Genomic DNA, 25,390 nt, shown 5'->3' with positions numbered 1-25,390 from the left:
TAGTAAATCATGAAAGAGGACAAAAAGTCATCCTTAATGAAACTTAATGAAGCTTTTTCAGTTTCTTAATGGTAGGCTAATTAACTACCAACAGTGAGTGGGGTAATATTATTCTGCTGTTACGAACGAACCAAATCCACAAACACCAACTGCATGCAACTTACTTGAGAGAAGAAAAAAAAAAAACGTCACTTGATAGTGAATTGATCATTTATGCGTGTTGTTTAAAGTGCCGCCAATGAGAAGCAGCAGAGGATAGAACGCACAAATTCACCATTTGCCAAGCTCTCACTAAAGCCACATTAGGCAAGTCTTATTCTTGAGTCGATCCTCAGAAAAACGCTACTGACTGTACCAACCATACCACAAGTGAGCCCATAGGCACCTTTTATAACACTGTGCTATGCCGTCGTCATTGCTAAGAACTATGTCATGACAGTCTGGAGCTTGCAATCAAACAGTTTAGGTGACGTACATTATGGCAGCTGCTAACTGCAGCTGTGATCCAATGAAAACTGTCCTCCAACTGCCTGCTGCAACATCCACCATTGCTTTCGACACCGTAATTATCTGTCAGGTTCACAGAGGGATTCTGCTGAAAAATCATTACTGAGAAAATGCTGCAAACAAAAGGCATTCAAGGAAGCTGCAAAGTGATATTGTTACACTCAAACCCCGACCAAACAATATTAGCAATTCAATGAAGGCACAATTTGTTGTGTACATCTTTTTTATGGAACCCCCCTATTCCTGCAAGATTTCCTGTCCCAACTAACCCGCAAACTCACATTGAGTTGAAGAGCTCCTCGATGTCGTTGCGGGGACAGACCCTCTGGTACAACTCTTGAAACTTCTCCAGGGTGAATTCTTGGGGCTCGATGACGTCATTCTGAAAGAGTCGGCCACAAGCAGGCCACCAAAAGGCTGCAGGCATGGGCACTTACTAGTGATGTGATAGCAGCAAACCAATGCAGAGTTTTTGTTTCCGAATTCAGAATTACTGGCCAAGCAGTGCATAAAAATATAGACAAAGAAGTTTATAGTAAAACAGAACAATAAAGTAGTTAAAAGAGCGTCCTTCCTGATCGTGTGCAGCCCAGAGTTCTCTGCCAAAAGCACAAAATCGTCGGCCTACCTTGCCACTGGGGAGTCCAACGTCGCCAATGCATTGGTACACCAGCTTCTCGGTCTTGCCCGACGCAAATGTCTGCGCTATCCTGCAGGCAGACCTCAGAGTGAGTTGCTTAACATCTCATGAAGAATGTTTTTGCAACTTTCAACGACCTTGTCATGGCCTCTATGTCTTAAGTGATATCTACAAAATTTTTCAAGCACCCTAATTGTTGAACTCTAAAAGATTGAGGATTGTAAAAGATCTAACAGATCTGCTGTCATGTGGGGCAATAGAGCTGGCCACAAACAACCCTGCCGGGCACACACGTATTGAGGGTAAAAAAAAAGCAAAACAGGCCGAGTGAAAGCGTGCTGACTGCTGCGTACTGTTACTCTGATGAAGAACCAAGTATATTCACTGCTGGAAACAGAACTATCCACAGCGGAGCAATTGACATCATACATGGACTGTCACGTGTCAAGCACAGTGCCCATAATCGCCTGAAGTCCTGGAAAGATATTCAAGTTCGTGTTTCAACAATGCAATGGAAGGCTCACTAACACACATATCACCGTGCTTATTTATCATTTCAGCTTCATTAATTTCGCAAGTTAGCTGAGCCCTTATATCTTTAGCACGCGAATGCGGCAAATATCAAAACGCACCATTACCAATTCACCCAAGCATGTACTCATGCACACGAACTGCTAGCAGAAAGCAAGAGCAACTACTGTGAACCAAAATGCGCTTGAAAAAAGTCCACCATTTCAATACATTTAACGACGCCACTGCTGCTACAATACAACAGATGCTGCTGCAGTAGCCTAGCAGATTTAAGGGAAGGCAGTTGGGATAGTCCAAAGTTCATTTCTGCATGAACCAGAATGTTACTTGCCTTTTCATTTTAGAATAAAAAAAGGGGGGAGGGGAGGAGCTTCAATTTTTATTTTTCCACCTTTGCCGAAGCTTCTGAACCACGCATTGCCTGCAAATGTGGACGAACTATGCTAACTCCTTAGCAAATAAACACGAGTGTGCTTTTAGCTCAGAAGTGGCAGACCCAAGTGGATTTTTGATCATGGGAGTCGGGCATGTTATAACAATATGCTCATAAGCATTTTGAATTTGTGACCCTCAAACGTCTCTTCGATGGTGGGAAACCTACAAAACCCCAAAAAATTGAGAAACACTTCTGAGCAGGGCAATCGTTTTTCTATCACAATGATATGTAAAATAGAAAAAATTCGATCGCAGTGATGTTACTGCTTTCAAAAATGTGCTTCCTTTAGCTACATGGAATATGAAAAGAAACGCACTGGCACTTTACCTTTTAGTATTTTTATAAAGCTCTGCTGTGCACTGAGGTTTTTACAAATTAATTTATGCTGTTCTCCTACAATTATTTTTATGTAATGAAAATTATATAAATATTCATACAAGTGTTCACACCAGTTTGAACCCTAAATTATCGCTTCAAAGTTAAACCAGAAATGAAATGTTTTTTTTTTGCAAAACCAGAATGAAAAGAGATTCTTTTTAACACTCTGGCCAGGAATGCATGGTTATTATTGGTGCATATGAATATTATTACGAATATTACTGGAGAGGTGCATGGACATTCAGTGTTAACTCCCAAGGATTCATAATGCAGTTATCAATCTTCCTGCATTGAAAGTCACAAATTGTATACCAACAAAATCTTTGTCTTTTGAAGATGGATGAATGCACTCATCACTAGTGCGTGTTGTTTATACTGCTAGTCAAAATTTTGCCTAATAAACAGCTAAATCTGACATCTTTGACAGTCAGACTGCCATGCCTCAGTTAGTCAGGCCAGCTGGTTGCTGGATTCACGTCACCATCACGTACACTTCATGTTGGTAGTCAGTGAGTGCAATGCACTGCACGAACATAAACTGCTCTGGCTACGTGCTCTGTGCAATTGTAGTAGCCTCTACATGTTGCCACATCTTGAAAGCTACAAGGCTACGCAACCTCCAACACGAAATACACGATGTCTTGCTGTGCCAGTGATCACTAAAGGCCACTGACTGCCAACATTCTGGAAGTGCCTGCAAAAGCCACGGCTGTTCTACAACAGTGCGAAAAAATTTCAGCGATATTCCTGCTTCTGAGGCAATTTGACACTTCAGCTTACATGAATATAGAATTACCGCAATAGATGCCCAGCTCTCTTTTTATTTATTTTTATTATTTTTTTATTACCCACAGTGCTGCCCTCATCTGAGGCCATGGCATGAGGACCGTTAGTTCAACATACAAATCTCTAAAACAGAAAATGCATCCCTCCACCCCAAATATGCCTTTGTTGCACAATGGCTTCACGTCTAAGAACAATGAGTCAAGTGAGCATTTTAGAATAGGAGCAGGGTTAAAAAGTTCTCCTCTCTTTACGACACTGCCGTTTTTTTGTAGCATACTATTCTAACATCCAACACCTCGGCTCTGTTGCATAATGCTGTGTTGAGTGCATTGTTTATCAGATGTTTTCAAGCTTCATGTTGACAACTAAGCGCTAGCCTGACGCACCTGCACAAGTCATACGGGTGCACACGCAATCCTGACAAACTCTGGTAAGGAGCAGGCACACGAGTCACGCAAGAGCTGGACAAGCTAGACTCACCTTCGTACGGGTAATTTTCCATCCGGGTCCACCAGGAATCCTAGCTTGATCCAACTGCACATGACAGTCAAGAATCAACAGGAAAGAAGATAAAAATGCGCTACACCACAAATCACAGATCATTCACTGCTGGAAAGCAACATCAGGCCTGTACTTTCTGCACTGAAAAAAAAAGGTGCAAATAAGTATTTATCCACATAACCTTTGGCAAAATGAAAAGTCGGTGCATGGGGAAAAAAAAAGGTCATCTTGCTTGTGCAGCATTTTTAAAGCTTGACAAACAGTCAAGCTTTAATAGTCAAAGCAAGCACAGCTTGCTTTGCTAGAGGTGGAGGCTCAAGGCATCACCTATGTTGCGCAGAAAAATCATGCTTTTACAGAGCAGATGTAAATGTATGCAAGCAGCAAATGAAAAAAAAAGGGATGAGAGTAAAAAATGATTGCACTTTTACATGGATGTTGCTGATACGATGACAGCAACAAGAACAGAGTGTTACATTGTTTGAGCAGCTGCCCTCTTCCAGTGCTGTTGTTTTGCAGTTGCTATTTTGCCAACCACGCAGCACTTTGTATGTTATTTGCTTTCTCATGACCCAGAGTGATGAGTACCACACACATCTAGGGGTAGTGTAAAAGATGCACTCTAAGTCGCAAACTCGTTCCACCGCTCGAAATCACTTGGGCAGCCCAGTGAGTTTGAGATACCACGGACAACAATCCCCGATTTGTTAAGATGGCTAAAATATTTTTACAATTCACTGATGTTTATCCTTCAATTTAATTTATGGTCAGCTCCCATCACCTCAGCAGCCGAGATTTACTAATGTTAATGAACTCACACGACCCCCCCCCCCTATAAAGCTACTACAATATTACCAAAAACATGTAACATTACGATTTTTTATCTTCTATACACTACGTCACAACTGAGTGGGACTAGATATTCAAGAATTAAAACTGAAGGTGCTCTTTAGCACCGCACTAACCTAATAACTGGGCTGCTAAAAAATAACTAAAATGAGCCATTGGTGCTAAATGTTGCAGAATTCAAGTAAAACCATTAGAAATGCGAATTTCAACTTGAGTTTAGCCTGTATCATATGAAATTGCAAAAAGCTATGCTTACTCTGTTATAGATAGACCATTTTAAATACAGGTAGTGTGCAGAGGCAGTAATCTCGTAAACTTCCTTTAACAAAATACTGAGCTTGGGAGGGGCATCTTACAGTAACTTAGAACAAAAAAGAAAAAAACATAGCGGAAAAGGTACTTTCAAAAACAAGGAACCGCTCAATAACAAAAATTGCAAACAATAAACAACGTACAAAAACACACTGCCAATTTGACAATTCCTCATTAGAAAAACAACTAATTATCAAATATAAAAAGCAGTTTAGAAAACCAGAGTATGAATTTGAGAACAAGGACTCCGAATTAAAAAAATCACCAAAGCACAAAAAAAAAATATCCTAATTGCACACACTGCTCTCAATATCAATGAATGCTGGTCAATGACATCAACGGGTGTTGGTTCCACCCCTCCAGCTACTTTGTAGCAAAATGAAACTTTAGATCATTAATTTAGGCAGCGTATGATCTCAAGAAGTCAGCGTGTCAGTGTCTGATATGTTATGGCTGACAATATGGTTCAGGACCTAACAATAACTTACTAACCCTTTCGCTACCGTAAAAAAAAAAGAAAAACAAAACAAGTTTGTTTAACTTCTCTTTTACGTTTTTTCACTCACGTTGACGTGACGATACGTACTGTGCATGTGCTAGCAGGCATTGCTTTTCAATACATTGCCTTGCTGCAATAAAATTGTTGTTAGTCAGTGCATCGTGTGTCATTCCTTCCCTGTCCTCGCCATTTAAGCGCTGTTTTTTCCCTTTCGTTATGCAACACTAACTGGCCCAACGTCATAAACTCCTGCTGTGAGGTTGCCCAGAGGCACCTGAGAGAAGGGGAAGGCATCTGCGGAACAAACCCACTTTAGTTTTCCTATTGGCTGAGTAGATAGGCTCAGTGTTACACGTGGAAAAAATATCGCACTCAACTGTTTTTCAAGGCAGGTGGCAGGGCACACATTGTTGGCTTTGATGTTGTTGGTGATGCTGCGTAGGCCAGCTTGCCACACCTGCAGAAACGGTATATACATTATTGCACGGCTGTAAAACATTAGCTGGCCGGTACAATGTGCGAAAACTTTCCAGTAAGAAATGAATCGGCAATCTTGTGCTTGTGCGGCAACCTTGTGCTGAAAGAATGGAGTCTCATTCATTTCGCAAGAGTTGGGCTCGGTGGTGTCCAGGCATAATAAATATTGTACTACACTCAAATCTCATTATAACAAAATCACATCTGCCATGAAAATAACTTCGTTATATCCGAAAATTGTTATAAAACGTTTATTTGTAACACTGTGTCTATTACAAGACTATTCTTTGTTTACTTCGTCATACCCGCTAATTCGTTATATCCGAAAATTCGTTATAAACGTTTGTTTGTAACACTGTATCTATTACAAGACTATTCTTCGTTTACTTCGTTATAACCGATAATTCGTTATATCAAAAAATTCGTTATAGACGTTTACTCGTAACACCGTCTATTTCAAGACTATTTTTCATTTACTTCGTTATAACCGATAATTCGTTATATCCGTGTTCGTTATATCGAGGTTTGAGTGTAATAAAAAGACAAACAAGCGAAGAAGGGATGCCAGGACAGACACTTATCCAATCATTGCTTTGCTGTAGCACAATGCTTAGCCTTTGTTGTTTTATTTTGAGTTCCTGTACGCAGAATTATGCTTCAAGCTTCTCTCAAACACTGAGGGAGTGAAAAAGTGCATCTGACCACTTCGTGGCTAGAAAAATTACAAAATCGTGCCGGCCGAGTTATTGCGTTCACGACGATGATAGTTTTTGTTTGCACCTAACAGTTTCTCCGTGCACAAACAGCTCGGCTGTTAAAATAAAGCTAAACTAAGCTCTGCCTTGGCTTATTCACAAGTGTGTCTGAGAACTCTGCCCAGCTACAGGCCAGGAATATATTGCACTGCAGCTGTGTTGTAGCAACATTAGAATTTCAAATACATCCCTCTCTATCTGGTCCAAAACAGGAATGTACAAAAATAGTTAATTACATATTCCTCCAACACACTAAGAAGAAAAGCTTGGAACTGTGCTATCCCTAATGAAATGTTGTGGTTTGTTTGTTGGGTCACCGTAAGTTTGTGCTATAAAAAATGTAAAATACGGTTGTCAATGTTAGGACGAGAGGATATAGCAGCAGTAATGTCATTTGCTTGTCACCACTGATGACCACTTTATGCTCACGCTAAGCCTTAGTTGTCATCTTACGCATTCATGGATCTGTAAGAGGAGCACTCTGAGATTACCTGTCAGATATGCCGTGCAATTGCTCAGTTTGCTAATGGCAGTTGCTTTTTTTCTTTAGGCATTCTTTCATGCACCATGAGAAGCGTGTGTGCAGGAGACAGAGGAGGGCACCGTGCGTACCTTGGCTGTTTCGGGGTCTGGGCACACGACATGTGTGTAGTTGATATTGACCATGTCGGTGCCAGAGCAGATGGTTAGTGAAACTTCATCCAGGCCATACCGGTTTTTGCTGCTAAGCTCTGCCAGCAGTCTTACATCCTGCAAACACACACACAGTCAGACATAATGTACGCTGCATACCTACACTTGCGTCTGTGTCGGAAGTCCACATTACTGAATACTAAGAAGAGAAGCCTGAATTTCTCATGCCTACAATGCAAGTAACTACATCAATCTTCAAGGCAAAACTAAACAGGAAATAGTGTGCACAATTTGTGGACCACACCACATCCCAGTGGCTATCACTCAAAAAAGTTTTCTTTTTTCTTCTTGTGCAAGTGTTTGGATTATTGTTGCTTGCACACAAGTATTACAGCTTTGTGAGAGTTCAGCTCTTGTCAAGTTGTTTCTAGTACAAGATGAACAAGGCTACTCACTGATTGCAAGGCTTGGCACTCAGCCCGTAACTATAGCACTGCTAGCATCAGTAATAAAGAACCAGCATGAAGTTTGCCACTTATAAATTCACTTTTGGGCACCATTCACAGCCTTCATGACGTAGTCCGAGAGTCAGGTGTACAAGGCAACGTGAAAAAGCTGCGAAACTACATATTCGTAAAGTATGGGCTTTTCAGAATTGTTTGAGAGGGGCAAAATATTTTGCGCTATATCATGACCCATAATGGCACATAAAGACAGAGTCCTTCACTCTTGACCAAGCTTTCGCGCAAGCAGGTTACATGTTTTCATGTACCACGAGCAATTTGTGCAAAGCAAAGGTTGCACCAGCCCTCTTCTCTGCGAGATGACGGAGGTGCAGTTTACGGCAGGGCACACGCTTGGATGCATTATTCACCATTTACCATACACTGTGCGCATGTCTTTGTAGCTGCGAAAAATGGTTGTAACAGGCGACATTGTAGCACAAATGGTAGTTGCATATGCACTTAAACCTCATTATAACAAATTCGCATTTGACAAGAAAATGACTTCGCTATATCCGAAAATTTGTTATAAACGTATATTCAAACCACTGTATCTATTCCAAGGCTATTCTTCATTTACTTCGTTATAACCGATAATTCGTTATATCCATGTTCGTTATATCGAGGTATGAGTATAATGCATAGGTATGGACACTGTACTAAGCTGAATTCATCAAGAAGCAAGAACTGCGATTTAACGGCAATCATAATTAGTTCGATGCAATAATCATCTCTTTTGAAAACGTGGTTATTGGACTGTAGAGTTTTCCTGACTACATAGCACTCGCCTGTCTGCTCCCACAACTCGCTCAAAATTACAGTGGTAACTTAAGTGTGAATCTCAAGTGCCTGCCATCTTCTTTTACTCTGAAATACTGAAAAACAACGCCTTGACGCATGCTTGGAGCAAATTATGAGAATATGACGTATAGCATCTGCCGTGTGTTTACTGCGAAAGTGGGCCAGAAAAGAACACTTCCGTATGAAAAAAAAAATGTTGAATGAAAATGCCGAGACATACCTTCGGTATTCCACCAGCCCTTATGTCGTTCACTTGCGACAGTTCGAGCACCTGACCATCCTAAAAGTGCAAAAAGACATTTCAAAATATTACATGACAATAACCTTACATTAATTAAAATACGAAATTGTAAGGTATGAAGGAAGGGAATTTTCAAAGGCTCGTTTCTTTGTTTGACACAACCTTAATGAAAGCCAGCAGATAATGAAGCCAAGAAAGGTGTAGGGGACGTTAATTGTGCTGTTTTAAGTAGTAAACGTGATATAGATGTGAAGAAAGTAAAGTGGACGAAAAGACAACTTGCTGCCGGCAGGGACCGAACCTGCCACCTTCGGATCCGAAGGTATTCAGATCTGACGGTCGATCACGATGTAGACAAGAAAAAAGAACACCACCGCAGCACCAAACGTACAACAACTTAGTGGAAAGTATTTCACCTAACTATATGCTCAAAACCACATCACAGCTCAGGTTGGTAGCTTAACGATCTTCGAATTCTAAGCCCCCGATTGAAGGAAATGTAGCTCTAGATAGCAAGACTGATGTCAAGCTAGTGCACAGTTTGCGTAAAGCGAGAATCATGTGAGCTTCTATTACAATTGCGTCTGTGTGTGCTATTATAATCGACAAGCACAGAATCAAGCACGTGTACGAGATAATAGAAGCTGAAATGCTGAAAAGCCACTGTTTTCTCCCTCTCTTTGTCATACAGTCGGATCCCGCTATAACGAATACCGCTACAACAAAATTTCCGCCACGACGAATAATTTTCGATTCTCCGTCAGCCGCCCATAGAAAACGATGCGAAAAATGTCTCGTCACAACGAATACTTTTTCTGGGTATTTCCGCTTGAACGAAGTTTTCGCGAGTGCCAGCACATAAGGAAACGGAGCTTGCCTAGGATTGCCGCGAAATTCTGCTAGAAACTCGATCATTTCTCGTTGCCAGAGCCGTGTGGCCGCATCGCAAGACCCGTGTTTTCATTGGAGACATGCTTTCTGCCACCACACGCACATCCCGGTAAATTATTCGCCATTGAGATGCTCGGCGACAGATCGTCCATCCGCCATGATGCTGCCGGCGGGTTTGATGCGCGTGTGGGCCGCGGAAGAATCGTTCTTCAAGAACTCCCGCCATTGTTTTCACGAAGCACTCAAAACAAAACTACTGCTCGTCGTCACATGCCCTGCGATCGTGAATGACATCCACGGCGTTTCGAAGGCACATGCGCGGCCAGGGCGCACCTAGTCCAAACGTAACTACATCTGCCGCAAACGCTGTGAACACAAATGCGGTCATGTCGACGCGATCATGAGCGACCACCAAAGTACGCGCGCATCCAACGTACGCGCACCGACTCAAAGCAATGCTGCGGTCAAAACTGCGGTAGACGCGATCACAGATAGCAACGACGCAGTTCTCAAGGCACACGCACGGCCAGCGCGCACGGATTGAAAACAAACCACCGTTTGCCGCAACCGCTGCGCAGAAAACCGCGGTCGCTATCGTCGCGATCATCGATAGCGAATACGCTCAAGTACGCAGCTAATACACCAGAAGAAAGATTAAAGGCAATAAAGTCGTAAAACGGCACGAAGCGTTTCAGCTTTCCCTTCGCTCGCTTATGACTGTGGTAGTGCGAAGCATCAGCACTTCGTTTTCAGTTAGCCTCTAACGAACTTTGGCACACTCCTTTACAGCACTACGCGCTCGGCACGCATCGAGGGTAGCCTGCATATAGTATTTGCTTGTGTATAACCCACGTGTATAACTCGCGTGTTGATGCAAAGCCGCCTTCCTTGCATTACCGTGAAGCCAACTTGCGCACCGACATTCGCGTATAACCCGCACCCCGAGTTTAGCGCAAAATTTTCTGTATATTTTGTGCGTGTTATACGCGAGAAAATACATTCACTCGGTGTGCGGCCAAGTGCGTCCGAGTTAGCGAGAGTTAAATGCAAAGGACAATGCATATGCGCTTGACGGGACCAAATGACGAGTCATGATCATCAGATCTTCCTAACATTTGTGGTCTATAGATGAAATTTCGCTGCAACGAAATTCCGCGATAACGAATTTTTTCGCGCGTCCCGTCAATTTCGTTGTTGCGGGATTTGACTGTATGTCATTCATTCTCAGCTGTGCTCCACATTTTGTCTTTTACATTCCTTCTCCCCGGGGACAATTGTTTGCTAGCTTACACGAACAACACGAAACACGTGAACAGGCGCTAAGAGCGGCGCTTTAAATGAAATACATATAGATGTGTGTACGCACCCTCCCGTCGCTGTTCCAATAGATGAAAAATCCGTACTCGTCGACTCGAAACAAGGCATTCGGTTCGTAGACTACTTGTTCTTTCTCCTGAGGACAAAGCAAGCAGGCGGGTGAATACACGGTAACAAAGTTTGCCTGCAGTGGTGACATGACATTCCAGACTATGGCCCGTATTCATAAAGGAACCTAGTACTTGTCGTTTGCCCTCCTTACCTTTTCGGCCCCTTAATGCATTACAAAAACAAACCTTATACTTAAATCCAGCCTTTTCTTAGCCTTATCGCCGTGAAAAAGTGGCATTTCATAAGGTAGCCCGGCAGGTACCTTAAAGGGACACTAAAGAGCAAAACGATTTTTCTTATATTAGTAAAGTACTCTTTCACGATATGAATAACACCACGCTTGCTGCGAGAAGGCGCTTAGTAAGCGAGAAAACGTGCACAAACAAAATGTGGGTGGCGACGCCACCTTAAAGTTTCCGCATGATTCGCCGTGACGTCACATGTTTTGACAGCGCCTACTAGGGACTACGTAGCTCCTAATCAGTAAAAATGAAGTACATTGTCCTCTGTGGGGGCCATAGACTTAACCTACCAAGTTTGGGGTAATTTGGTTGAACCAATGGCGCCAAAATATGATAAGTACACTTTGAAATCCGTGACGTCACGTGGGGAGATTTCGGCGCGAATATTAAAAATAAAACTTTGAACTTGATTTTCTCCTCTATTAATAAACCTATGATGGGGAAATTAACGACATTAGAGTTCTAAGAGCACAATTTATCGATCTAAACCGATTCATTGTTTCTCTTTAGTGTCCCTTTAAGGCACCACTTATGCGGGGCAATATGGTTGACTGTGCAAGAGGCTTTATAAAGCTGATTGGTGTCGTCTCACTTTTAAGAAAAGCTGACATATGCGATACATGTGAATATATGTAATTGACGCTGCGATTGACAGCGCACAAATAAGCTCATTTTAAGCATGCCTAGAAAGAGTAACATGTCAGAAAAAGAATCATTCCTTGACTGGAACTGATGTCACGGGGTAGCAACAGTACACATCCAGAAACAGGGCTGCCAGGTTTGGCTACTTTACGATAATTTGGCTACTTTTTGAAGCCAGTGGGAGCAGAAAAAATGTCTTGGCTACCTTCTGGCTACCTTTTGGCTAGTTTCTTCCTCCCTAGATTTCAGCCAAAGTATCAATATCTGGTGGCGTCTCAGCCGCTAGCATTCGAGTATGTGGCTTCAAAACATGGTGGCCAAAGTGTGCTCCCAGCTCTCAGAATTGAATTGAGCACTTGCAATGCACAGAGAATGAACTTTAATTAAATGAATGGATTAGTTGCCTAAGCCGGGGTAAGGGTCAATTGTGGAGATGATAAAATAAAATTTAAAAAAAGACTACATGTTTATAACTTGCCAGTCAAGCAGGCCTTGCATACAAAATCAGAAAAGACCTTTAGATATATGGCTGGAACTCAGGGAAAACTGTTGCATGGTGCTTAATTTTGCAGCTCTCTATCGCTGAACCCATCTTTAAAGGGACACTAAAGGCAAATAACAATTTATGTCAGAGTGAAAGCCCAGTGTATGAAAACTTCTAAAACGGCAATATTATCAACAGCAGTGTCCTACTTACCGAGAAATTAAGCTAAATGTATCACATGATGAGCGCCACGAGTGGGACATTTTCGAAGTGATCCCGATGACGTATGGAAGTCGGCCTACAATAAATCACTAGTAATCAAACTAGCAGCAGTAAAAAAAGAACATTCCGAGCATCAAAAGACGTAATAAAATGCTGTTTGTTCGTTTCCGCTTGATTCATGGAAAACAAAACCTCCGTGGTGTTGCCATGGGGAACGGCGCGCGTGGTTCAAAGGTTCCGTTTTCGCCGAACTGCGCCTCACCCGTCTCAGTGGTAGTTTCGGGATCACGTACTGCCGTGCGTGTTTTGCGCGCTCTTGAAAGCCGCTCTGACAGAAAGTTTGACAAAATGCCGCATGCGTGTGATATTGCCGGATGCCCGAATGGTGCATAACGCCAGTGCTGCAGCAAGGAAACCGGTGTGTCTTTTCCTGGGTGCCGCGGAATGAACCCTTACGCTCGAAGTGGCTTAGTGTCATGCCATTGCGCCAGTGTGCTAAGCAGTCAACACCTCTGCGTGTGTGCTCGCTGCCCTTTCGTACTGAGGATTACGAGACCAACCGCAACTTGGTGAAGGCTTTGAATGTGCCCATCCGAGCAAGTTTTTGCCGCAGCGCCGTTGCTGCTACTGTGGGTACCGCTACTTCCGCTCGGCTGCTACTAGTGTCGGCGGCCGCGCAGTAAAAGCGGGCAACGTTGGGCACGGCAGCAGTGACGTATGAAAGTCGTATTTTCAGGCGGGAGATTTGAAGCGCGCTAACGCGATGCGGACCACTAAAAACGTGATTTTATTTCAAAATAAGCATTTCCTTGGCACAAAAGCAGCACTACAAGGTTTCTGGACCGCTATTTCAACAATCAACGTCGACTTAATATTTGCCTTTAGTGTCCCTTTAAACCGTATAATTGGAAAGAACACGACAATCTAAAGTGCTCCACATCTAGGGCACTTTGCACTCATCAACATTAAAAATCAAATATCCGATAAACTCCTTTTCATTTCTTAGTATTGGGTACAGACTGCGACTCTGGAATATTGACTGCTCGGACTTCGTCATCACGCAAGAAATTATTGCAAAAGTGACTACAGGTTTTGCCTCAATACCAGCAACTGCGATGTTCAGAACACTTTTGGAGTATATAGTTTATTTTTCTTGTCGTTATCTAGACCTTATATGAAAGGTCATGCAAGATGCGTGAAGGGAGTGTCATTTTTGCAACAGCGCAAGAGACTTCGTCATCCTGCACGAAATCATTGCTACAGTCAACAATTTATGCTTTAATCGCAGCAGTTCTGATTTTGAATGGTTCATGCACTACTTTACATTTCCACGGAAAGGCTTTTGCATTTAGTCATTTAAACGAAAACGCCGAAGTTGTTTCCCAACACGCGTGGCTACTTTTGGCTACTCTTGGTGTCCTTGGCTCAAGTTGGCTACTTTTTTGTTGATTTTTCCAATTTTTTGGCTATTTCTTGTGTTTTCAACCTGGAAACCCTGTCCAGAAACACTAGCTGAAAACATTAATGCAAACAGAAGTGTTAATCAGGTGAACTTGAGCTCACGAAACAAGGTAGCGTTTGGGTGACGATAGTGGCAAGCACGATCTTATCAAATTCTACTGCTCCAACTGTCGAATACTTGTTTATACATCCATCATTACACATTTAAAGGAGCACTGACACAAAAATTTTGCACCTTGTTTTTTTTGTTGCAATAGACATCTTATGATCCACTTATCACGGCTGCAAACCTCGTTTGCGCGAGTGCGCGATGGCTATTTATTTAGAGAAGTTTTCAGAGCGCCCAGTCGCAGTTTCGGTTTCAAAGAGCACCGAGCTAGGCAGCTACTTCCGGAGGACGGGTAACCACAGCTGGCCACGTGAACACGAAAAATTGTGACGTAGGCGGCGCGCGAACGTGGGTGCGGTGGGCGCCGAATCAGGTCAAGTGGCGCCAGCTATGGAGGATTAGAAACAACTAACAAATGCGTAATCTATGTCCTCCGAGCATTCGGAAGCGCCCATCTCGACTCGCTAAGCTTACAGCATCGATTATTTGACTATGGCTCTCAAAAAGGGTGCCGAATCGGGACGAATACATTGCTGTCGAAGCTTAAGGACATGAATCTAAAGCAAATGGAAGCATCAGTTCGGAACTTACACGTTACAGAGTGCACGGCGGCCACCTGATAGATTCAAAGTGGACGACAACCGCTTTTGGCAGTGCTGCCATGTTTTTCAGAGGCGCGAATGCCTCGCCGGCGAAGCTTGCCATGCAAGTTGGACAGCTCTCGCGCGTGCAGCGACGGCCGACTTTCTGCGGCAACGCGCCGTTGCGGCAGGCTTGCCGCTAGCATGAGCGGGCCATAACATCTGCCAATGGGCGCGACGAGCGAACAGCGGAAGAGAACACAACTAGCACACGCAAAGCCGCAGGCACGGAGATAAAAATCGCAGGTAGCACGGCACAAGCGCAAGGGCACAACCAGCCACCAGCCAACACAAACTTGTGACGTAGGTTTGTTTACACATCCGCCGCGTTGATGTCGGCGTCACGAAGCGCTCGCATCTCGCTCAGTCGCGCGGCATGCACTTTAAAATTGATTTTAAATATGTTCTAGGCTATATTGGCCCTTGATATTTCGTAGACATTGTGTACGGCTCCACATACATCTATTTCACTCATTATCTCGCCTCCGAAATTTTGTGTCAGTGCTCCTTTAAGAGTAGTCAGTGGTAGTTAATTTTGTTTGGCAACATACCCGTGTTTGTGACTTGAATACAATCAGGTAATGATAACTACTATATTTCTATCAAAGTGAGAACGGTCCCACATTTCCAAATACAATATTAATTTCTCGGATTTTATGAGCCAGAACCATTACATGATTATCAGCCATGCCATGGTCGAGGGCTTCAGAAATTTTGACCGCATGACATTTTTTAAATGCACGTAAATCCAAGCACATGGGCCTCTAACATTTCGCCTCCATCGAAATGCGACCACCGTAGCCAGGATCGAACAAGCAACTTTTGGGTGAGTAGCCGAGCACCATAACCGCTGCGTCACGTCATAATACAGGCATACCACAAATGATACAATCAACACATTTTGTATAACAGTGATAGCATAACAATGACGTCTAAGTAAAGGTGGCTGTTAGCCAAAAGCAAAAGAACGCAAATAAGCTGATAGTATGCCAAATGCTGTTCATAACATCTGCGTAACACACAGCATAGCCAAAAAATAATATTAAAGGGGACACACCTCTTCCCACCGGTCGAAGATGCAGCCCTTGAGCAGGGCTTCAGGTACAGGACGTTGCCAGTTGAAGTCGTACGCTTTTGTCATGATGACGCGGGGGCCTGGGAGGTGAGAAATGCAAGGGCTCAGCCGAAATGCTCAAGCGATAACAAGTCAGCGAGACTCTTTGCATATTCAACTAGTCCTTGTAACATGAAAAGGCATCCTTACACAGGAGTCATTTCACAATAGGGGATAGCAGAACTTCAGAATAAGATGGAAGCTTGAAGAGATAAAAAATCTTTGAACAAGGTTTGTCGCTGGAGCCAGCATTTCAACTCGTCTTTGCTAGGGCGGGAATCTTGATGCCTTGTTGTTGCCTCGACAAAGACAAGTCTGCTTCTCGAAACATCGGCTCCAGTGATAACCCTTGTTCAAGGATTTTTGATCTCAATAGAAGATGGCATCACACGAACACCCACTGACCAGACAGTAAACACGACAGGCGATTCCTTTACTTGTACAGGGTGCTACGTGAGGTTTATATTGCGTCACAGCGACTGCATGACATTTACTGCCAAGCTACAAGACAACTGGCACTACGAGAGATGCTGTTCCGCTTCTTAAATACTGCAAAATGCATCACTTTCCTGATCCTATTGCCCCCTTTGTCACTTCTAAGGTCCACAGTCTAAAAGCGTTCTGCATTCTTGAGAACCCTTTAGCAACAGACAAGTACCACAAAAAACACAACGTAAGATTTACGAGCTGGGCACACTCACACGTTCAACGAGCAGCCTAACCACAGCAGCAGCAGCAGCAGCTTGTTTCTCATGGGACAAGCAGAAGAAAACTTCATCGGGAGCCATGAATATTGATCAGCCTGTCATTAGTGAGGTCTCGAAAGGGCCACTTCCGTATGCAGCACAAAGGCTCATTAGAGCAGCCTAGGGCACGACCGTGACCCATATGAGGTAAGCTGGGGGACAGTGCTATGCCAGCATGTGGTCCACACCTCTCGTTTCCAATTAAGGAAGGGCAAAGAACAAAACATGCCCACACCTGGGGTGCCTCCAACTAAGCGGGATTCCAACAGGTGCATTTGCAAGCCCAGCTTGATTTGCATAGACAACTAGACACCCTGCCATCTTTGGACAATCTTCTCTAGATGTGGCTAAACTAACAAGCTTTAATGCATGACTCATTAAGCAATACTGCAAGGCAACATGGCAGATATGGTTGGGCTAACCAACGCCTCCTCTACTTTTTTAATACCAGTGCAAACACTCGCTCATCAATGGGAACCGTTGGTCTGCCTTAGTTCAAAGAGTTGTCATGGTGTGACGCTACCTAAAGGGTACGACTGCTTGCATCAAGTGAGCACCTGAGCGCATTCTCACCATCCCTCTCCTATATCGTGCGAGTGTCAGATTTGTTCCTTCGTACTCCTTCCTTTATGGCTCGAAGCAATGCCGCCGCCGCCTCACAGCGCCCGTGTAGCACATCTTAAAGCCAGCGCATGCAGCAGCGTCGCAGTGATGCATCCCCATTGGTAGCCCACATAGCACCACAAATGGAGACGTGCCATCTCAATACACCGCGTCCCTGAGAAAGCCAGCATGACAGCCAACACAGTGGTCATGAGGGATGCAAGACACCACCCCATGTAAATTAACACAAGTTAACGAAATATTATATCCCTTGACTTCCATCGCGGGGCACCACCTAAAGGGTACGCCCTCATTAGGTCCTCATTAGGGCCCTCATTAGGCCCTCATTAGGTACTAAATGGTACCTAAAATGTACGCCCTCATGAACGCATAGCAGGCCAATAGGGGCATGGGGTTAGCCAATGGGGGAGCCAGTTGGGGTTAGCCAATGGGGGAGAGTAGGAAAGGACTAGAGGAGAGGGTGGAGAGTAATTGGATTGGATACATCTGACTAGCATTAAAAAAAGTAGACGAGGCACTGGGCTAATAATTTATTTACTGCGGTCAAACCCGTACATACTGAACCCACATATAACGAACTATGGTTTATATAGAACAGTCGTAAAATCCCCTTGAATATATCTTGGATATATAAAATATATTATATATATCGAAGTACCTATATACAGAACTCTTTTGTGGTCCCCTTCAGGTCCGATATATCGTGGTTTGACTGTATTTGACATCTGAAACCATTTAGTAAGCTCGGGATACTGATGTGGTGAGCTTTAGATCAGCTTGGACCACTCGGGGTTCTATGACACACACAGTGAAAAGAATTGGCATTTACCTCCACCTGACAGCAATTTTTAGAGCTAAGAATTGTGCCTTTGGCGTCATGCTGGGCACACCAATGCTTTGATTGTTGAGCTACTCATGGTACAGACAAAGCACCGGCTTACATAAAGCTTCAACAAACAGCGCAGGAGCGGACAATGGACAAAGAAAGGAACAAAGACAAGAGCTTTTTTTGTTCTTTCCTTTGTCCGTTGTCTGCTCCAGCATTGTTTGTTGGAGATGGATTACCAACTAGCCCAATCTCAAACCTTGCTTCAATACACAAAGCTTAGGTGGTAGTGGGAATTCCATTCAATCACGCAATGTCAACAACCTGAGAAAGGTTAAAACTTTCCTCATAAATAAAATTATGTAACTTAACATTTAACACCCAAACACCATGAGCCCAAAAAATGAAAATATTGTAGATCCCTTAACAGTAGCCAAAGTGGCATGGCAGACATCCAGTATGCATAGATCAACACTATCGCTGTTCCTCATGAAAAAGAAGGCAGAGGTTGGATTTAAATATTTTCACAATTAAATTAATAGTAGATTTATTACACACACCTTCAGCTAACTTCCTAGAAAATGAATGCCCACTAGCACAAAACGACATATTTTCTGCTGGAGAACTTTTGTTGCTGTCTTTACAAGTTGTCATTACATATTCAAAGTAGAACCTCAGTTACATGCAATATGATGTGCATAAAGACTGACGATGGTATATCACATAAAAAGATACAAATGACTTATCATATTCAGAACAATTTACAGTAGACATTCAAGACAAGCAGCTTTAAACAAACTCAACAAAAAAAACGCCAGGCCTGCGCAGAAAGCACAGCATAGTCACAGCAAAAGCGGGAAGAGCGGCATTTCTAGAGCCCGTTATAAACTCTCTGGGGGCTACTAATACATGTACACTAGCAATGTACCCACTACGCCACAAATCATAATTTTTGTGAAGTTGGGAAGCACCCACTACGCCATTATTCGTCATTCTGCGGAGAAGCAAGGTACCATCTGTAAGGCATTATGTGCACTTTGTTGATGTGACGACTGATGATGATGAAGCACTATGGCTGAGCCCTTTGTAATGGGTTGGAAGCTTTAAACGACTGACTAGTTACGTAATTCACATTGTGTGACACCTGGTCATTATTTCACTCTCTCATTACGCTATATAACATATGTTAAAGTGAGAGAGAGAGAGAGGGAAATAACTTTATTGAGACCCTGAGGAAATGGATCATGGGGGCCTTATGGGCTTCTTGGCAACCAATAGAAGTGCACTTGCGAGGAACCCACTACACTATAAATCATAATTTTTGTGAAGTAGGGAAGCAGCCACTATGCCATTTTTCGTCATTCTGCAGATAACTGTGGTACCTGCTAAATACCTGTAACGCACTATGTGCACTTTGTTATGCTGTGGCTGATGACGAAGAATTATGGCAGAGCCCTTTGTAATAGGTCTGAAGCATTCAACAACCCACCTGTTGCGCAATTCGCATTGTGTCACACCTGGCTGTTATTTTACTTTTTTACCACACTACATTACATATGTTAATGTGGTTCGTTCCCAACATGAAGCCTGTATAGGGTCTCTGCAAAGCAGTTTCAAGCACCGGCATGGCTCTGAGGTAGAATACTGGGCTCCCACGCAGATGGCCCAGGTTCGAGCCCCCTTCCTGGAACCCATCCTAGATATTTTTTCTTATTTCGTTTTTGTTTATTATTATTTCGCGCGATAGCGGTTATGGACACCAGCGGCGGCGGACAACTACGGCACCAAAAAACGCCAGGCCTGCGCTGAAACCGCAGCACAGTCACAGCGAAAGCTGGAAGAGCGGCGTTTCTAGAGCCCGTTGTAAGCTCTCTTGGGGCTACAATACAAGTACACTAGAAAGGTACCCACTACGCCATAAATCACAATTTTTGTGAAGTTGGGAAGCACCTACTAAGCCATTATTCGTCATTCTGCGGAGAAGCGAGGCACCAGCTAAACGTCTGTAAGGCATTATGTGCACTCTGTTGACGCGACGACTGATGACGATGGCTCAGCCCTTTGTAATGGGTTGGAAGCATTAAACGGCCCACCAGTTATGTAATTTGCATTGGGTGACGCCCGGTTGCTATTTTCCTCTCCCGTCATACTGCATAACATACGTTGACGTGGGAGAGAGACGGGGGGGGAGGGCGAAGAACCTTACTGAGACCCCGAGGATATGGATCATGCGCTTATGGGCTTCCTTGGCAACCAATACAAGTGCACTTGCGAGGAACCCACTACGCTATAAATCATTGTAATTTTACTGAGACCCCGAGGGAATGGATCTTGCGCTTATGGGCTTCCTTGGCAACCAATACAAGTGCACTTGCGAGGAACCCACTACGCTCGAAATCATTGTAATTTTACTGAGACCCCGAGCAAATGGATCATGCGCTTATGGGCTTCCTTGGCAACCAATACAAGTGCGCTTGCGAGGAACCCACTACGCTATAAATCATTGTAATTTTTTGAGAAGTAGGGCAGCAGGCACTGTGCCATTTTTCGTCATTCTACGAAGAGCCGTGGTACCTGCTAAACGCATGTAAGGCATTATGCGCACATTGTTGATGATGTGCCTGATGACGACGAAGAATTATGGCAGAGCCCTTTGTAATGGGTTGGAAGCATTCAACAACCTACTCGTTGCGCAATTCGCATTGTGTGACACCTGGTTACAGAACTCGCGTTGTGCGAGGCTTCATGCTTATTTTACTCTTCTACCACGCTATATTGCATATGCTAATGTGGTTCCTCCCGACATGAAGCCTGTATAGGACCTCTTTGCAAGGCAGTTCCAAGCACCGGCATGGCTCAGAGGTTGAATACGGGGCTCCCACGCAGAGGGCCCAGGTTCGAACCTCGTTCCATCCTGGAATTTTTTTCATATTTCGTTTTTTTTCTTATTTCGAGCGATACTGGTTACGGACACCGGCGGCGGCGGCGGCGGACAACTACGGCGCCAAAAACGGCCGGTGAAATGATCTCATAACAGCTTTCGCTGTAAAAGGGCCTGTGTCGTGATCTCATAACAGCTTTCGCTCTAATAGACAACACATTGCACTTGAATTGTCCCAGCCTTTGTCTTTGTTATGTCTAAAGTAATGCTACCAATGCTGAGACAACATAGATCCCGTTAATTCACTCTGTGATCTCATCATCACGGTCTGACGCCGTTTTGAAGTGCATGTGCTGACATCACTAAAGAAATCTTTATGAATGGTTCAAGGCCTCAAAACTAGACCACTCAAGCTTTCAATTGTAAAAATTGAACACATGAGCTATCAACTAACAAACTACAATCAGCTATCAACAATGCTTGCCGTTTATAGTCACAGTGTCGCACAGGTAAAACAGTTTACAGAATATTCTGCCATGCATGCTTATATCTTTATTTTTTTGTGATCGAGCTTCACCCACGAAAAACTGTTACCAGTGCTCAGAACAGGCTACACCACAAGGCTTGAGAAACTTCTTGACTGTATTAAACTATTCTGATAAGATTGCACACATTACATGAGTAGCTAAGTTTTTTCTAGAGCTAACGTGAGCACCAGCGATAGCGCTGGAGTAGAACTGCTTGTACTTTATTCTGACTTTTTGTTTCCTGGGAACAAGACTGCCCAATAAGAAGCTTCACCTCTGATAGCCCGACTGCCGTCTTCTTCACTGTCAAGACCACATGACCATATGACAACCCATTCAGCCACTATCCTTAGCATCCTTCCAATCAACCCTCTCGTCCCTTCACATCCCCATGCCCAGTGCTTCCTCACACCCTGAACTCCCTTCCTCATTGACACGATTGCATTAAAGAGCTCATTTAACAGAAACTCTGGTGACGGTGTCATTGGTTGTGAACGAAAAATTGATACTGGTACGAGTGAAAAATGCAAATAATAAAAGTCATGGCTCTGATTTGGAATCAACCCAGGGCCCCTTCTGTGTGGCAAGCAGGTGTCCTAACACAGGGCCATGCCAGTGCTTAAAACTGTTTCAGAAAAATAAACCCTTTGGAGGTGTCGTGTAGTGCGAGCGGTCACGATAACACAGGTAAAAGTGTATGGCAGAAGCGTAAAATCGCAGCAGGCATCACACCACCTGAATTGCAAAAGCGGGTGATTTAAAGGCCCACCCATTACAAAGCAGTCGGGCGTAATTAATCATCATCATCAGCAACAGCAAAGTGTGCAGTCGAGTTAGTGCACGTAATGCCCTACGGACACATAGTGGGTACTTTTCTAATTTGCGATATGATGAATCATGGTGTAGTGGGCACTTCGCAACTATACCTGCAGCAACAGAAAGTTGAAGTAGTTGGTACGGATTCATGATAAAAGAAGTTGGCGTGCAGACACAGACACAGGAGAAGAAATCAGACCAACACAAACGCTGGCATTTGTGTTGCTCTGGTCTCTTCTCCTGTGTCCGTGTCTACACGCCAGTTTATTTTTTCAATTATACTTGCAGTAGGCATCCTAGGATAGCTTAAAACGGCAAAAAGTTCCTCGCCTAACGACCCAGCTGAGGTGTCCACCGAGAGGCAAAGCCTGGTCAGCGATTGAGAAGGCGATGCAAGCGAGGCCCAACTACACAATCTCGTTCTACTCTCAAAGGTGAAGCTCAAGTGTCCTCCATGTTTTTCATTGGGCAATGCTGTTGAAGCCAGGGAAGTAGTCCTATCACAGAACAGTCAGTGCACATATTTCATGGCACAGTCATTTCTTTTATCTGAGATGTATTCAACAGAATAATCACTCCGTAATTATAATTAGAGCATGTGGACAAAGGTTACGTAAAATTACATATTTGTGCACTGTAGTGCTTTCAGTGAGCAACACAGAACACATCAAGAGCACAGGCAAAGCGCAGTGGATGCAGAATCGTGTCACTCCACTCACCCGTTGTAAACTCAGTTCAGATATGTGATGCCTTCAATGTAATATCTAATTTTTTGTGACACAAAATTATGAGACCTAACATCACACCGGTTTACATGTCACGTACCTATACACTAGTTTTTGTAGCAAGGTGAGTCCACCTTTATAGCGCTTTACAGATACATTCCTTGACCAACCAATCAATGAATACAGGTCATGACTCACTGTGGCAAGGGGGCTAATTCATGGTGGCAGAGGCATGCTGGCATCACAAGGGCACACCCTCAGGCGAGTCCCATCTGGATGCACTTCCTCTGAAAGACACAAAAGGGATCATGTCCACAAATACACACCGTTGACAGGTGAGCTCACAAAGCCAAGAAAGTTGCTAACTTTCTTGGCTGCTAAGAGAAAACACACTTCAGTGATGCCACCGAGGACTTCTGATTTGAGGCAATTTCTGGAGCAGCAAAAATTTCCATTTTGGAGCACTTTGTAGCAGGTAATTTTGCAACTGGCATACCCAGGAGCAGCTAATTTCACATTGTGGAGTACATTGGATAAGCAAGTAGCATTTACATTCAGACAGCTGAATAATTATTAAGAACTGTTATGGAGAGGTACATAAATATCTCGATTTGTTGCAAATCTCAAGGAGAAAATGATTTCCGGAGCTCTCATTATTTCCCTTGATTATGCAAAAATAAGGGCGCCATGCAATTGGATGTTGTGGAGTAACCTCCTCAGCAATTTTTTTCGACACAAGCCAGTAAGCAAAATACTATATCCATTAAATTGCATATTACGAAATAACACTCTAAATACAACTATGTGGTCATCAAAATGCAGGGCTACTGCCACAAATCAATGTCTTGATGTTAATAAGCTGTTGCATTTTAAATTACCAGAAGCGACAGACAAACGCTGCAACACACAACCATGCCTTAATGCATCGTTGACGGCAGGATTTTGTCTAGGAGATCAAGGGGGGGGGGGCAGCAAGTGCAGTTTTCGCGGTCCCTTGCCAACACCCATGCTTCAATGCTAAAAATTCACCGTCTCTTCTTATGCATTCCCCGAAGACACAAGCAAGCCTTCTCAATCGACTGTATCGATCCTTTTGACTGATTACTGAATATTGCTTTAATTACATGCCATGCGGAGCTAGAAACGAACTACCACCAGCGTTTCAGATGATGCCAGCCGATGAATTGCCACCACATTTGATTGCCACTGATTGTCCTAGAAGTCGCGAGCCTCTGCGGAGAGCACGGAAAGCACAATCACAAGAAAGGACACGGGACAAAGCGCCAGTCCCGAGCCCTTTCTCGTGAGTGTGTCCTTTTGTGCTTTAAAGCAAATATGAGCGCACACGAACTCGCCAAACAAAGAGTTATCTTAAACGGCTACAACGGGATGCGTGCGTGAGCGCCGTTTCATCTGCGGAATCATCCTTGGTCCATAATTGTGACTTTGGTGGCCCCAGGAAGCCGGACATGTTTTCACACACCAGTTGTACAATTGCCAATGATAGCCACCGTTCAACCCAAGACTGGCATACTTTGGCGCAGTTTACTTTGATTTTATCAGGATGGCACAGTAAATCCAATTTGGCACACTCTGGCACAGGAGTGGAATCACTGACAATTTCACAAAGCTAATAAGCAATGAAAAAGATAATGCAAACAGTGATAAAGAGTAGCGGTGTGCGAATATTCGAAATTTCGAATATTTTTCCAATAGTGTTTGCTATTCGATTCGATTCGCACTTGAATTTTACTATTCGAACTATTCTAACTTCCCAAAAACAAACGAAGTCAATGCCAATTGACAGTGACCCCTTCAAATTTTTGATATGCTTCACCTCATTACACTCTCACATTGCGGCGAAGCTGCCTCTCAAGCTCCGTTACTGTCGAACTTGGCCAAGAGACAGTCAACGTCCGATAAGAAGTGGTCTCTAAATTTTCAATATGCTTCACCTCATTACACCCCGGTATTGCGACAAAGCTGCCTTTCAAGCTCTGTTACAGTCGAACTTGGCCAGGACACTGTCAACGTCCGACTGGAAGTGGTCCCTAGATTTTCAATATGCTTCACTTCATCACACCCCGGTATTGCGGCAAGGCTGCCTTTCAAGCTCCGCTATGCTCGCAAATGTATTAACTCAAGAAAACGCTGGTTCCAAC

At 43.7% G+C, this 25,390-nt stretch overlaps 1 protein-coding gene across 1 annotated transcript in view; it reads right to left on the bottom strand.

The window, feature by feature from the left end:
• LOC119374677 (1-phosphatidylinositol 4,5-bisphosphate phosphodiesterase) overlaps positions 1-25,390 on the bottom strand; it is a 137,677-nt gene that overhangs the window by 95,537 nt on the left and 16,750 nt on the right. Inside the window, exons 2-10 of the mRNA XM_049410976.1 lie at positions 23,427-23,515; positions 16,027-16,124; positions 11,107-11,193; positions 8,829-8,888; positions 7,284-7,421; positions 5,817-5,896; positions 3,759-3,812; positions 1,136-1,217; positions 789-889 (exon numbers count right to left, since the gene is read on the bottom strand). Coding sequence (XP_049266933.1) covers positions 789-889; positions 1,136-1,217; positions 3,759-3,812; positions 5,817-5,896; positions 7,284-7,421; positions 8,829-8,888; positions 11,107-11,193; positions 16,027-16,110 — 686 coding nt within the window. The 5' untranslated portion in view covers positions 16,111-16,124; positions 23,427-23,515. The remainder of the gene's footprint in view (positions 1-788; positions 890-1,135; positions 1,218-3,758; positions 3,813-5,816; positions 5,897-7,283; positions 7,422-8,828; positions 8,889-11,106; positions 11,194-16,026; positions 16,125-23,426; positions 23,516-25,390) is intronic.

The sequence above is a fragment of the Rhipicephalus sanguineus genome, chromosome 11 (assembly GCF_013339695.2).
Source record: "Rhipicephalus sanguineus isolate Rsan-2018 chromosome 11, BIME_Rsan_1.4, whole genome shotgun sequence".
NCBI classification, from domain to species: Eukaryota; Metazoa; Arthropoda; class Arachnida; order Ixodida; family Ixodidae; genus Rhipicephalus; species Rhipicephalus sanguineus.
The sequence above is the reverse complement of the archived record's forward strand: the minus strand, read 5'-3'. Positions and strand labels throughout refer to the sequence as shown.